The 15,347-nt window shown below is 41.9% G+C and overlaps 1 protein-coding gene across 1 annotated transcript in view; it reads left to right on the top strand.

Annotated features, from left to right (window-relative positions):
• Positions 1-902: 902 nt before the first annotated feature.
• Positions 903-15,347, top strand: part of cux2b (cut-like homeobox 2b) — an 88,146-nt gene continuing 73,701 nt past the window's right edge. Inside the window, exon 1 of the mRNA XM_067602245.1 lies at positions 903-1,351. Coding sequence (XP_067458346.1) covers positions 1,289-1,351 — 63 coding nt within the window. The 5' untranslated portion in view covers positions 903-1,288. The remainder of the gene's footprint in view (positions 1,352-15,347) is intronic.

Here is a 15,347-nt window from a genome sequence, read left to right as displayed (position 1 = left end):
TTGCTCAGTGATAGCTAATGGTATAATTAATGGAGGAAATCATACAATGCTCATCTGCACATAACCTTGCCTCTAACACTGTGGTGTCAGCAGGGGGAGCACCTGGCACCAGTGTTGTAGCAGCACAGCAGCCTACTGTACTGTCTGTGTGCCCTCTGACCAGAGGAATGAGTTCATTTAAATAGACTGAGAGCAAACTCATGCTTGATTAAGTTCGACCAAGTAAAATATCTGACAATTTATCTCTGCTCAGAATTACAGTCATTTTATCATTTTTTTTTTTTAAAAATTGCAATTTCATAGTCATATTTTGTTACAATCTGTAAGTATGATTTTATAGTCTTATATTGCATGTATGCATTCTTTTACATACATTTTTTCCTCTATGAAAATGAATGCACGTTATAAAAAAAGTGATCAATGCAGCTGCACAGGCTGTGACCATCTGTACAAATGGATCCATAAATATCCAAATTATAGGAAAGATATAAACTTGAAATATTGAATATTATCAAGTGGGAACTTTATTTAAAGTCTAGGCTATTTATTTTTTTTTACTATCCATAATGTATTGTAGACATATGAAAAGAAAAAGAAAAAATACTACTGTAATAATTTAAATGTATGCATATACTTAAAATGACAATGTTATTAGGATAGACTTCACAGTAGATATAGAACAGATGACAAATAGTATTTCCTTTAAAATATTGAAAGAGTTTAATATGAGTTTTTTTTGTCAAAAAGAAAAAGACGTGTGGACTAAGTGACAGTGTGACAGGAATAACAGGATACAGTTGTTGTGGATAAAGTATTTGGACTCCCTCCTCTGCCACTGTAAGTGTATTGTCCCATGTGCTCCAACAATAAACACGCTTAAAAGTAGGCTTGGCTAAATTCCCCCCAACTCCACTGATCATCATCTCCTTCCCTTTTCCAGACGGTATTGATCAACCCGGGGCTTTACGTCAGTATTGATAACTTTGCAAAAGCAAAATCAAATGCAATTGTCCAGTTAATGTTGGGACGGTGGCACGGATACAGTTGCTCTTTACTTTTTCACAGACCCGGGCAGTTCGCCAAAAAAAAAATATACATGTCGTCTACTTTTTTTTTCTTCTTACTTCTACAAAACATGTTTGTAGGCTTAATGTCAAACCTGTCGCTGGACTCCTGTTACTTTTTTCTAAAAGTGCGACCGGTGATGGTAAACGTTGTTTAACGAGGGGGAATCCAGCCCACATATTTATTGCAGCCGCTGAAAAAAATCTCCTCAATATCCCCCAAGATGGCCGCCGATGTAGGATCGATGTTTCAATATTGGAAGAAATTTGATCTACGGCGGCTTCAGGTTAGTGCTATTCTCACCTTTCTCGGCTTATTTTTCTAGCGGTATGTCTTACTACTGTACTATGGTGTGTGTTATCTCTTTTTGGGTGAATGTAAGGCGAAAAGCGAGCGGTGTTTGCATTGATAGTTATTAGAAATTGATCCCTGTTCTGCCTTTGTTCAGTTCAATCATTGATCAGCGGTGGAGCGACCGCGGAGCAGCACAGCCTCTGTGTTATGGCCACACCGACCGATCTGGGATCAGCACCGCGGACAGCACTGATGTTTACATGCAGGAGCTTTTCTGCTTTTTTACTCTTTATTGTCCGCGACACGCACCGCCGCACTTACATGTACGGAAACTTTTAATGCGCCCCTCAGTCTCTGTTCTTGGACGTAGACTGTAACTTTTTCACCCGGCTTAATGTTTTATGCGGTTTGTGTCGACGGCCGGTGCGTTGCTGCTGCATCTTTCAGTAGGCAATTCTTGACATTTTAACATTTTTAATGTCCTGAAGGATTTGCATGTTGGGAAGTTTTTTTGTGTGTGTGTAATTTGGAAAGTTTATTTTGTGGACATTTGTCATCCGTGTTCGGACATTTTATGAGCAAATAATGTGTTGACTAGATACGTTATAGTCGTCGCTGATAGTGCAACATACATGTAACCAGTTTGTTGTTAAAAAGACGAGATTTCACGTCTTAAAGGCGCTGGACTGTTGTGTCGCTGGCACAAAAATGTCTCTAATTGATAAGCGTGGAGAATGTGGCAGGTGAGCAGTTTGTTTGTATCACATAATCCATAACATGCACATATATCCCGTTAAATAGCATGTCAAGCCCGTAGCCCATTAGCTTAACCCGCTGAGGTGAAAGTTGAATTTATAAACCACAAAGCTGACAGGCTATGCGTTTGTATTCCTGTAAGGAAACGTTAAAATAAGGTTGGGAAAGCTAACCCCCTTCCTCCTCCTCCTCCTCTCTCTCCTGAAGCCGCATAGGGCTGCTTGACCGGAGGGGGGGTGGGCTGTGTAATTGTATTCCCCGCTAATGTTTGTAAATCAGCCTCGGCCGGCGCAAGGGCACCGTCTCTGCCGTTTGACTGATGTTCTGTAACATGAGAAATGACAGGAGCATGGCAGTCCGGGTCCCTCGGAAAAGCCTACCGAGGAGGAGAAATCAGACCTGGTGGCGCTCGGTTGTCTTGTGTTGGTCGAGTGTTATTCCAGCTCCCAGCCGCTGGACCTCTCTCTCATCCAGGCTCGGATCCAGAGGGGCGAGGGGAGCTATTGTTGCTGCGGCTTCATGTAGCGTCCTCCCTGCAGCCTCTCATCCTGATTCACCCGGGCTCCGTAGGACCGTCTAACATTTATGATAGATGTATACATTCAGGATTTTTCAGCAAATGTGACTTGAATAGCCTAGGAGCTAAATCTGAACTGCCCCTTAAGGATGCCCAAGCCATTACCTAGTGTCATGAGCAGTGATGTGGTGATTTATATTTTTTTTTAAAAAAAAGGTAGGCTCCAGGCAGTGATCCTCATAAGGCATACAACCACTAATTTCAAGAAAAAATCATGATACCTGCAGAAAACTGTTAATTCATGCTTGTGTTCCCTTGAATGACCTTATCCCCATGTAAAATGAATTACTTTGATTCTACATGCTATGAAGTAGTAGTACCTAAACGTACTGCAGAAGGGTTATTGTCACCATGAAAATATTGATAAATAATTTCCACCTCCGCTGCATCTGTCATCTCAAGTTTTTGGATGATAATTCCATAGTATGCAGTCCATAAGTAAAGCAATTCAGACAGTCCCCTGGATAATGTGCAAACAGGTTCTTCTTGCAGAAAAACACATAAGATAAGATAGAACTTAATTAATCCTGAAGGAAATTTTTGTGCCAGAGATCACTCAAAACTGACAACAACATAAGAATTAAAACAATAGAGTAATAAATGTAAAGTGTATAAGGCGTGTATGCTAACACCAGTGCCTAATAGAGTAACAATAAAAGTAAGATAAATTTAGTAAAATAAGTAAACTGAAATAGAAACATATTGCTCACAATATTGAAAAGCAATATTGCACATGATGCTGAAAAATGAATATTGCACATGATATTGATATTATTGTTCTCAGCTGTCCTTCCTGCAGAAGGGGGAGGAGTTATACAGTTTGATGGCCACTGGCAGAAAAGACCTCTTGTGGCGTTAAGTGGTGTACCTCGGTGGTCTCAGTGTACGGCTGAAGGTGCTCTGATATGACTCCAGTGTGGCGTGCAGGGGATGAGAGACATTGTCTACAATACTGAGTAGTTTCCTCAACATGTATACTCAGTATGGTTTCAGTTTTTAAAATTAATAGATATCAAATGGACCTGTAAGCTAAAGATTTAAATTGGCTTGAGTTTCAGCAACTATGCTGTTGTTTGACTTTTATGTCTAGTTTGTAAAAGTGCTGTTTTTTTAATAATAATCATCAATTGACATGTGATACAGATGTGTTATAGCAAACTTGACACATGGATGTGTTGAGAATGATGTCTGTGTTTGGGAAAAAAAGGAATTAAATATTTCTGAAATTCTGTATCTTTAACACCGACACGTTAAGATTTCACAGGTCTTGCATGGATTTGATCACATTATCTTATTGACAGCAACTCTGGTAAATATTCTTACAAGCCTCTAGTTGCAAACATGCCTGTAGCTTAAATGTGACATCCTCTGCTACATGTGTCACAAATCAATTAATTTACTTATTTATCGTTCAGTCATGGTTGGAGCCAGTTTGTGGCAATGTGAAATCATTACAGCTGTTTCACCATCAAGGTATTCTTGCTATATCTGAGGACATCTAAGAGCTATTTATTTCGGCAGTTCACACTGGAACATTTATTTTCTTATTACAAGTTATTATATGAGTAAACTGAGTGTGCAGTTTTTTGTATGTGTATGTGTGTGTGCATGCAGTAGATTTGTGCCTCCGAGTTGTACAGGATGAATAATTCACCTGCAGGCTGATGAAAAGAGGGCAGGGAAAGTGTGAAGCGCTGAGGTGGAGTGACCTTGGTTCCTGCTGGCTGCAGGTCACCCGGCCGTTGCTGTGGTAATCATTCACACCAGCCAGATGGCATTTCCGTGGGCGAGCATGAAAAGGACGGGTCAGGGTCTGTCCTGCCAGGTCCTGGCAGGCCTAAAAACAACTTGCGGCCAATACTGTACCTGGAGAGAGTGTTGAGCCTGAAGAAAGACTTTGAGAAGGTGTGGTCAAACCAGGAGGAAATGCACTTTGATTACAGTTGTTTAATCCTGTCAGCTGAAATTTACATGTATCACTAATTTATCACATCTATTATTAACTTGAATTGCCCTTTAAGCACTCTGAAAATAGGATTCACACATCAAAGCAGGCCATATAGACTTGTATTTGATTTTACTTTAGAAAACTTGGGCTCTGTGCCTCTACTACTGGTTACTTTAATCACTCTGTTGTTTTTAGCGATGTCGCAATGGTGCGCTCATACGGCGAAATAATGCCCCGCTTATTTGTTACCATTTCTTACCCTTGTTTCCACTCTCTCTTCTACGAATCTAAGAGGCATTGGGGTTTTAGATCAGGAACAAAAGCTTGTGATTGTACTACATTTAGCATGACTCAGTTGCTCTGGTGTCAGCTCTAATCCACACACAGAGACAACAGTATTGCCAAACAGTGAAATTGCTTTGCAGCCTGTGAGCCTGGCTGCCTCCGCTGCCAGCCTGCTCTGTGTGCTGTTTGCCAGTAGCTTCCCCCACACACACATACACACACACACACACACACACACCAACCCTGCAATCTCAAATTGGCTGTGAAAATCGGTCTCTGTCTCCCTTTCATTCATGCTTTAATATATTTGTTTACAGATATTGTTAATGTCACATGCATCAGTATAATCTCATTGTAGTGCAGAGTAAGTACGTCCAGAGCGCCTCAGATCTTGTATTATTTATCATAATGACTGTATCATTTCATTCACATGCTGTGATAAATATAAAAGGCTTTAAAGTTGACCTCCACAGTGGGTGCTATATGTGCTCATTATTTCATTTTTCAAGACTTGTCATATGTTGGCAGGTCTTTCAAATCGTCAGCAGATTAAGTACTGTGTTTAAATGTAAAAGCTGCCCCCATCATCATAATCAGCACTGGTTTGAGTCGTGCATGTCTTCTCCATATAAACATTCCTTAACATGCTTTCATTATCACCACTTCTCTGAATCGATGGGTGGGGCATGTCTGTCACGGTCCCCTATCCTTCGGGATGCCCCTCTTTTCCTTGACAGTGACAACAAAGAAAATAAGAAAGAGGGGAGCTTTTACAGGACTATCTGGGGCAAATTGAGATGTGAAATCCAGGAGGCATAACCCCGGTACATAAAACGCAGGGAACATTAGAGAGCGAGAGGAGTGAAACAGACTTCAGCATTAAGCTGTTTAACCTCTCTGTGTAGCATTAGTGGTAGAGACTTCAAAGCAGATGCTTCAGCGTTGGAAGCAGAATGACAAATGGGTTTAGAGAAAGCTACGGTGAGCATTCTCACATGAAGACTAGGCCTGTCATTAATGTCAGCTTAATCACTTTGACCTTCCTTCAAGTAGATTTCCATACCTATCCAATCATTTTTCCTTGCTTGTGCTCCTGTTTGCAGACTGCTGTATGTGCTGCTGTTTGATAAGCTCGGGTGTAATGATGTTACTGTCTATATCAGTGATTGTACACTTAAAATGTCCTGACAGCTGTAATATTAAAGGTTTGGTTCACACAAATTAAAAGGAAACATGTTTTCTCAGTTTTCTCCAGTGGTATGCAGCCACAAAGATAGTTTTGGTTTTATTAATCTGGAGTTTGAGATATATGTCTCTCAGATTTCTACCTCTAGGACAGTACAATGGAGGTGGTAGATGCAATTCAGTTTGTGGTGCTCTTAGCATTGAAAAATCACATTAAAAAAATTCGATAAGATGAGATAAGATAAGATAAACCTTTATTAATCTCCAGAGAGAAATTCAGGTGTCACAGCAGCCACAACAATGAGAATGAGACACAGGAGAGGTAGAGTTAAGAGTAAGAGTCCAGAACCAAACCAAGATAATAAGAATAAAGAATAAAAATATAAAAAGTAAAACACTCAGCTGGCTCTAGATATCTGCACTGGATCTCTGAGTGAGTGAATATTTGTAAAGTCTATCAATAAATATGTACATATGCACAGTCTATTAATAAATAGTTTATAAATGAACATATATGAATAAATATATGAGTGAACGAGTATGTAATGAGTATATGAGTCCATGTGCAAGTGTGCCAGAGTCTATGCAGGATTCAGTAGTTAAAAAGTCCAAAATAAGTAGCAGGCAGTGCAGGTCTTAAAGTTCTCATATGGGGGTCAGTCTTGGTTGTGGAGCCTGATGGCTAACAGCACAAAGGACTGGCCAAGGCGTTTTGTGGTGTGCCGAGGAAGGATGAGTCTGTGGCTGAACGTGCTCCTCATCTTCGCAAGCTCATCATAGAGGGGATGGGGGGGGTTCTCCAGCAAGCGTCCAGCTTCCTCATCCTCCTCTCTGCAACCAACTCCAGACAGACAGTCCAGCTTGCTCTATCCCTTCCTGTATAGGGCCTCAGTGTTGTCAATCCAATCCAGTTCAGTCCAGTGTTCATGTGTACTCGTAGGAAATTGTAGGTGTGCACCACCTCCACCTCCTCCCCACAGATGGTGATTGGAGTTGGGGGCCTCTTCTTGCTCCGCCAGTGGTCCACCACCAGCTCCTTTGTCTTTCTAATGTCCTGGAAAGCTGCCTCCTCACCTGGCTAAGGCTGACTATGATGAATGCGCTGGGGTGCTCTGTCTGTAATCGCATGACAGTGGAGAATATGACGTCACATGCTTGTGCCACCGCAGCACTCGGCAGGATGTAAACAATAATAGCAATGGCGTGTGAGAATTCACGTGGCATGGCATACAGATACAGATACGCTCCTTTACAGTTATATGTCCAGAGTTACAACATCTGGTGTTAACAAAGACAGCAAACCCTCCACCTTTCTTCTTACCACTCTGTTTATCCCTGTCGGCTCGCACCACTGTGAAGCCGCCTGGTTCCACTAAACACACTTCATGCGAATACACTGTTGTCCGTCGGCCAATCATGTTCATTGTTCTAGCTGGACTGTAAGTTAACATCTAACTGGATAAAGAAGACTATGAAAAACTATTTACATGTTAGTAAAGCAGCACACGCTTGCTTCGACAAAGAACTAAGCGCAGTAGAAAGTTAGAAGTCACAAAAAAGCTGTGAAAGAGAGAAAGAAAAACAGGCTGCCACTCGCAGCAGTGCAACAATTTGCAGAAGCAGTGTTGCTCTGGATAATTCATACCCCTGATCCAAGACCGTCATACTCACTGTTCTGCTTCGCTATCTCCCAGAACTCTGACATTTCAGTCACTCAGTGACTCATAAAATTTATTGAAGGAAAAATGTTAAATATGTCATTCACTGGACTCACCGGATGGTGACGGATCTCTTTTAGCAACTTATAAGATGGGGTAAGACAGTTAGGTGGCTCCAAACTAACAAAAAACATGATCTATTCTGACCAAGACAGGTCTCCTCCTTTAGTTTATATAAACCATATAATATCAAAGATGGCGTTCGATTTCTTTTTCACTCACTGACAGGAATGCTGCTCAGCAGCAGTGCACTGCGTGCTGCCACTCATGGCTGGAAGCTGTATTACACTGCTGAATGAGATGGTAGTAAAACTCCAGTTTAGTAAAAAGAAATCCTGAGCCATCTTTTTAACAAAAAAGATGTTTCTTAGTTGGAGTAAATCATGTTTTTTTATTAGTTTATGCCTGCATTACATTTTCACACACCTTGTAGATTGCTAAGAAGATTACCTACCTTCCACCTAGTTTCCATTGTCAACATTATTCTTGTAACAAATTCTATGAGCCACTCAGTGACTGAAATGTCCAAGTTGCTGGAGGTAGCGATGCATAATCCTCTGTGTATGGTTTCCATTGGAACTAGTTTTTACAGAAAAGATGCTCGCTACAAAAACCTTTTGATAGCGTATTCTATGAATAATCCAAAGTAACAGGGACATTGTTTCTGGAAAGAGATATTGTGGTTGAATTGTTGCAGCACTGTGAACTCCACATACAAGATTCCATTCACCTCCATTTTATTGCGATGGAGATAGAAATCTCAGAGACTGGTAAGCAAATACAACCAAAGCTTTCTGCATGAATAAATACCACCAGAAGTACAGGAGCTAAGTGAAAAACATGTTTTCGTAATTTGGGTAAACTGTGGTTGGAGGCTACAACAGTTGAAATTTTTGTTATCATATGGATATACTGTATGATTTCACAGTATTGATCATTAATTGTTTTGGCTAATGAGTCCTAAGAATTCCATCATTATCTTCTGCTCCACAACTGTCTGAATATTTCTATTATGAAAGGCTTGCTGTTTTAGTGTCTTCTCTCATGCCAAAAAGCAGTACCCCCAATGTTTCAGCAGGAACGCCCCCTTGGTAGTTGACAGTGCTTCATAGCAAGAGACGCCAGATTTTTCATAGCAGCACGTTCTCAGTTCTGCTGCCCCCAGGCTGGAGCAATTGCTTTGCAGGAGTAAATAACCAGCTTTAACAAAACTTCAGGGACACATTAGTCTGCTGGAGGACGGCTCCATGGCGGTACGGCAGCCTCTTCTTCCCTCACAGTGAGGCAGGCGGAAACATCAGGAGGGGAGAGGTAATAGCTCATCGGCATGGGTATAAAGCTGTGTCCTCTCTCCCTGCTGACAGACAGTCCCCTGCCCAGCAAGTCCATATTGAGCTGCGTTTCTCCACCGCGGCCTTGGCTTTATTTGTTTTGACTGTCTGACGCCACTGCAGACGTATTGAGCACCAGTCCTTTCTTGTTCATTTTACCGGGCTTACAATGAATCCCTCTGCCCTCCCTCTCTTTCTCCGTCTCTCCATCTCTCTATCTAGCATACCTCAACTGAATTTGGCAGGGTTTCACTTGCTGTATTTAATTTCTCTATTGTCCATTTCGTCCTTCATGACTAAAGCACAAAAAGCATGCCTTTTTTTTCCCTTCAAATGTGCAAGTGCCAGGCTTTTGTACGGTGTGTGTTCTAACATTGGTTGTCATGTAGCGTGGGTGTGCAGGGTGCTCCTGGGCCCGGCACACTCATGAGATCAATGCTTCACTAACCTTCTCCAGGTTGTCTTTGGGGATCTCAGCCGCTCTCATTATGTGCCATTGCTCGGAGTGTGTTTACCAGACTGGAGGAATAGTAGTCTTGTGCATGCCACCCATTTGTAAGGCCCATTTGTCCTCATTTAAGTGGGAAGAGAGAAGACCAGGGAAAGACGGCCTCTTGGTGGTCTTTTGAGTATTAAACCAGCATTTGTTATTACTAAGCAGATATGCTTTTATTTATCAAAATAATACAAAAGGTGTGTGATAGCAAAAGCAGATGGATCAGGCTTGTTGTGTTAGCCGGTCTTGTCTTTGTGCAGCTGCTACCCCCACACAGTTAATTACTCTCTTATTCATCCCCAACAATGGGAAGGGATAGAATAAATCTGAGCCGCACACTCTCGCTGCTTCACCAGGAAGGTGCAGACTGGGACCCTAAAGCGAGCGAGTGGCTTCAAGAGGTACAGTTTATCATTTTTAATGGAGAGGAACAGGAAGTGGAGACATGAAGCTGGGCTCTGTGATTTATACACTGCCTCAGTCGAGGGAGGAAAGAGCAAGTCTATCTCCCTGTCCACACCTCCGGTTTGCAGTCGCTCCTGCTCGAATCATAGCCCTTCCGCGTTCTCAGCTCCTCTTCAACACCACCAAAATACACTTACACTTTGTCTGAGCCTCTCCAGGGAAATAACACAGGAGATTTTGCCTACCTAACCTTTAGATTTTGGAGAAAATATTGCCCTCTTCATTTCTTATGCATTATTAATGGTAGCAATTATATATGTTAACACATGCAGTCTAATTGCTGGTATGTAGGAGGTACAGTATCATCCCAAAATCTGCCAGCACCTCTCCACTGCATCCTGCCTTTCAGTTTATCTGGTTTTGTTGTTCCCTGAAAAGCCCAGTGATGTCATGCCTTCATTGTCACCTGTTCATTTACTTTCGTAGCGGAGGGCATTGGGGTATTGATTAGGGTTTGCAACTGTGTTAGCAGCTCTGCCGGTGTGTAATATAGGCCTTGAGGCTATTCTGTCTTTTCGTTCAGTCTCATGAGTGCTTTCCAGACCTTGTAATCTTAATTAAATATGCAACTTCTGATCGCAACAGGGTCACTATTTTTGCATTTAAATGTGGTCACAGACTCCCCACCCCCCCAGCTGAGAGAAAAGGAGGAGTGTTCAGGCACTTTGAATCTTAATACAAAAAGGGAGAAAAGAACAAAGAACTGAATTGAGTCTCTCCTTTTTCAATCTCCCTTGTTAGCCTCCTGCTGCATTCCCCCTATAGTTTTTTTCCAGATGAATTTTATGATATTTTTCTCCCCTCCCCTCTCCATCTCTCCCTCTTTCTCGCTCTCTCACTCCTCGGCAGTTTTCCCCAGACAGGTTCCACAGTATTTTAGAGGGGATGGATTTAATTGCTCTGTGGGGATTGGTTGGCTGTGCCGGGCTCGGCTGTTTAATTAGTGTACCCTGCCGGGATTGGTTTAATGCTTCATGATCTTGAAATTGTCTGATTGTTCAGCCCTCTGGGGATTCTCCCTGCCTACGTAGGCCAGCAGGTTTAGCTAAACATTGCTCCAGGCTTCTGCTGTATGTGGCAGGAGGAAGAGTATGCCTAAGGAACTGAAATTTTGTTGGTGTGGGGAGGGGGGGGGGGTCAACTTCTATGACAAACCAGGGGACATGCATGTGAGATGGACAGTCTTCTGGGTTCTCCCTAGTTGTGCAGACCTCCCTGGAATGTTTATCCTTATAATATTTCATCCCAGCTTGATGTGATATGGAAATGATCCAATTGACTATTAATGCAGTTCCAATATTTAGACTGTGATACAGTGTTTCTTTATGATAAGCAAGCATATGATTTTTTAGCTGCAGCCAAGCAAAATAATTTGCTATGTATGTGGTTCTCTGCTTGGCCCACACATTTTCCACATTTTCACTCAGGTTGTCTGAATGGATGTCCTGTATTTCTGATGGAGCTCCTCCCGCTGCACGTTTTCGCTGACCTGTTTTGAAGTGGGAGAACCTCTGCCCTGATGAGGCCACCAGGATGGTTTCGCGGGGATTTCTGAATTATGTGCTTGGTCACCTTGAGGAGGGGAGCTGTGGAGATTACATTTGTGTAAATGGGTGTGGGGCATGTCTCTGTCCCATCTGTAGCCTTCCATGGGACGCCCTTGGTTTCGTTCAATCATAGCAGCGATGTTGACCTCAACGGTAAATGTGCTTGGCATCACATCACGGATAAGGTAAGAGCGTGTGTTGTAACGGTGCAGTCCAGTACAGATAGTACCTATTGAAGGCTAAACTCATTCCGCTTCATCAGACTTATCAAGCCCTCTCACTCAAAGAAGTCAACCTTGAAGTGCATAAATCTCCAGTGGATGATAATAAGAATACCTTCCTCTGCCTCTCTGCCTGGACTTTATAATGTGTTTGTCCTCACGGTGAATGATGACTGAGTGTTCTGGTGCAACAATGATTACTTTTTGTCTGAGAGCTTTCTCTATCAAGAATCCTCCAGGTAGATGCCATCCAGATCATGCATTCTGCTGTTGTTGACTGGATCATCTGTGCTGCACCCAGGGGGTCATTTTTTTCTTATGTGTTTACTATTGTGTTTACACCCTTAGAGACGCTGAGCGGATGCCCATGATCACCAAGGTGATAGAACACATTGCAACTGAGCTGCTCCCAAATGAGAGTCCCAGCCTGAGCTCCATCCCCTTTCTCTCTGGGGGAGATGCCCTGATTACTGAGTGACTTTGTGCTGGAGTTGAGGGCCCTCTCCAGCTGTTGGGATTGTTTGTGCTATGATGATAAGGGGTTGTGAGTAATCAGAGTTTGGTTGTGTAGACAATCTTTTAATCTCTCTATTATGAATGTTGTGCAGCTATGTCGGAACATTTTATCCATTTGTGATAAATGTTACTTACTGCACTTCCTTTTCATTTAGCATTAAATCATAGGTGGACTCCCAGAATATAACATCAGGTCTGGTCATATCAGTGGCTTTGGAGATATTCATTGTGTGCTGTTATTTTTTCGGAGGGAACCTCAGGTCAATTGCAGATCATAGCCAAAGTCAACAATGTTGGTCTTTCATAAATAAGCCGGAAGACTTAATATTGCACTGCTGGTTCTCCTTCAAAGATAAAAATATTATTGCATCCCAGCCCCATCCCCCACTGCCTTTTGGGCAGGGTGTGAGTCCAGCGTCCGTCTAGACGTGCGGCATCATTAACCTGCCGCGACCTCAGCCCCCTGATGAATTCACTCTCACATCCCCTGCAGCCCAGCGTTAGCAGCCCTCCTCCTGTCCACTGGGAACTGGGGCTCCTCTGGACTGGCCTTTAGAGCCACTAGCCTCTACTGGCAGGCATTAATAGGCCAAGTGGCCGGAGCCTCTCTCAGACTGCTGAATAATTCAGACCGTCTGGGCCGTGTCTAGTCCCGGGGTGCAGGGGGATGTGAACTGGGAAGCATGGTGCAGGGGGCTGCATGGAGGTGCAAGGGGTTAATAACAGGTCTGCCTCTCTGTGTCAGCAGCTGCTCAACTCCCTCCACCCCCAACAAACGCACCCAACCCCACCCCACGTATGAAAGAATCCTATTCAGTTGATTAGATTTTTCAAAATGGATCAATTTTTAATCAGCGGAGCATCTGACTACGGTCAATACCATTGTCGCTGGGAAGACAGTTGCTGGACAGCCATCTTTATTTACAGGAATGTTTGTTTTTTACTGTATGCAGATGGAGAGGAAGGAATGAGCTTGCTCAGAGCACTGCACCACTGCAGTCTCTGGCCTTTCCAGGCAGGGCAGGGGTCTGGCCTCTTCATGCATGTCTGCAACAACGACATCACCACCACCAAGGCCACTGTAAATCCATTGCTTTCTGATAATGTCCTTTGGAAGATCAGCTGTAAATATTTATTCACATCAGAGCAGAGAGGTGGATTAGTCTGATGTCTTGTGCGAATGTGGGTTTGTCCAAAGAGACTTCTTTTACCCATTTGCATCGGCATACGTAGTGAGTAGGAGTGAGGATCCAACAAACTAGCTGTAATACTGCCATCAAAATTTCATTGGGCTGCAGGGAGACCCTAACATGTTGAATAATGAGGAGCCCATAAACTTAATGTCCAGAACCTCTCCACAACTGCTGACGACGTCTAGTTATGACTGGATACGTAGGCAGAGTTATGAGGCGATAATCCGTCTTTAGAGTGCTCTTCATTTTCACACATCTGGTTCTTAAACACCCAACTCCCAAAAGTTCTTGTTGAATCACTTTAAAGAACCTTCAGTATGTAAAGATCAGAGTGAAGAACTGTGGACAGTGTTATTAATCTTTAGTTTCCAGGTGACATTATAAAATATAAATACTTTTCCATCAGTAATGGACAATATGGAGGACCACTTGAAACAGTAACATGTCACATTGTATTCATAGGTGATGGTGTCACATTCCTCTTTTTTATCTTTATTCATAAAGTCTTAACTTTGTATATTTCAATATAAATGACATATAATAATTTAGCATCCATTACAAATCAAATAGGTATGTAAAAAAGAAAAAAAAACTCTCTTTCAGTAATATGCATATAAAACAAACAAAACAGTCAAATGTTTCAGTAAACAAAGTCACATGGTGTGATATGGTGTAAAATCAATAATGATCTGTCTTGATGGGGTTAAATCCATTTATCAAAGTCAAAAAGATGAATCAATAATATCACAACACAAACATATTATGTAAATATAGAATATCATGCCATGTTATTTAAAAATATTTCCATGTCACAGTTTAGAAAACAGTACAGTGAAGAAGGAAGAGTAAACATGACAATAAACAGAGGTTTTAAATGATCAAAATCACCAGACATTGACGCACTGTGTCTGTGACAGTGTCATACTATATAACACCATAACATGAACATCAAGAAAAATAACTGAGCCATTAATGGCCCAAGCAGGAAACTAAATAGAAATATTAATAGAATTAACATTAATAACTTCAGAACCGTACCTATTTGAATAATGCATGTATTAAAAAGCAGCTCACATAATACAAGTGATGTCTTGTTAACAAACAAAAGTTATGTTAACCTTGTGTTGCTCACCAGAACACTTTGTGTGTATCCTTGTGGTTTAACAAATGTGTTAAATATATTCTCCTTCTAATGAAACATTTGCAGAGCCGATTTTAAGTGTTTTAAATCCTGCATTGTTTACATCCCTGTTTACTAGCTCACAGTCTTTGTCTTCCCTGCCCTCGTTGGCACATTTCTGTGTTTGTTGGCGCATTACAGCCACCTGTGGATCAGTGGAATATTGTGAAATCATTGGCAGGACTTTGTATTGCGTCACCCCCCTGCGCACACATATGCATGTATGGGAACACTCAATAAAAAACTGCTCCATAGTGCTTCTAGAGGTCAAGAACTCCACAGGGTACCTTTAAATTCACTGCATAGTTATACATACATTTCCATTATTTCAATTTTTTCTGCTTCCATCGCTTGCAGCTCTACATGCATAGTAAAGATGACAGTAATAAAGGCTAAAAGCAGAAATTGGTGGGATCCATGCTACATAGGAAGTGTGTATCAATTATAGTATGCCTTCATATTATAGTGCCCAAGTGTTTTTACTTTGTGTCTTTACAAGCTCTTGATTTAAGAAAAACTATCATGAGGTTAATACTACTGACTGCTAATGCTCCCTACATTTAATATTTC

Source organism: Thunnus thynnus, chromosome 2 (assembly GCF_963924715.1).
Source record: "Thunnus thynnus chromosome 2, fThuThy2.1, whole genome shotgun sequence".
NCBI classification, from domain to species: Eukaryota; Metazoa; Chordata; class Actinopteri; order Scombriformes; family Scombridae; genus Thunnus; species Thunnus thynnus.
Note: the sequence above shows the minus strand (reverse complement) of the source record. Positions and strands in the feature narration are given on the sequence as shown.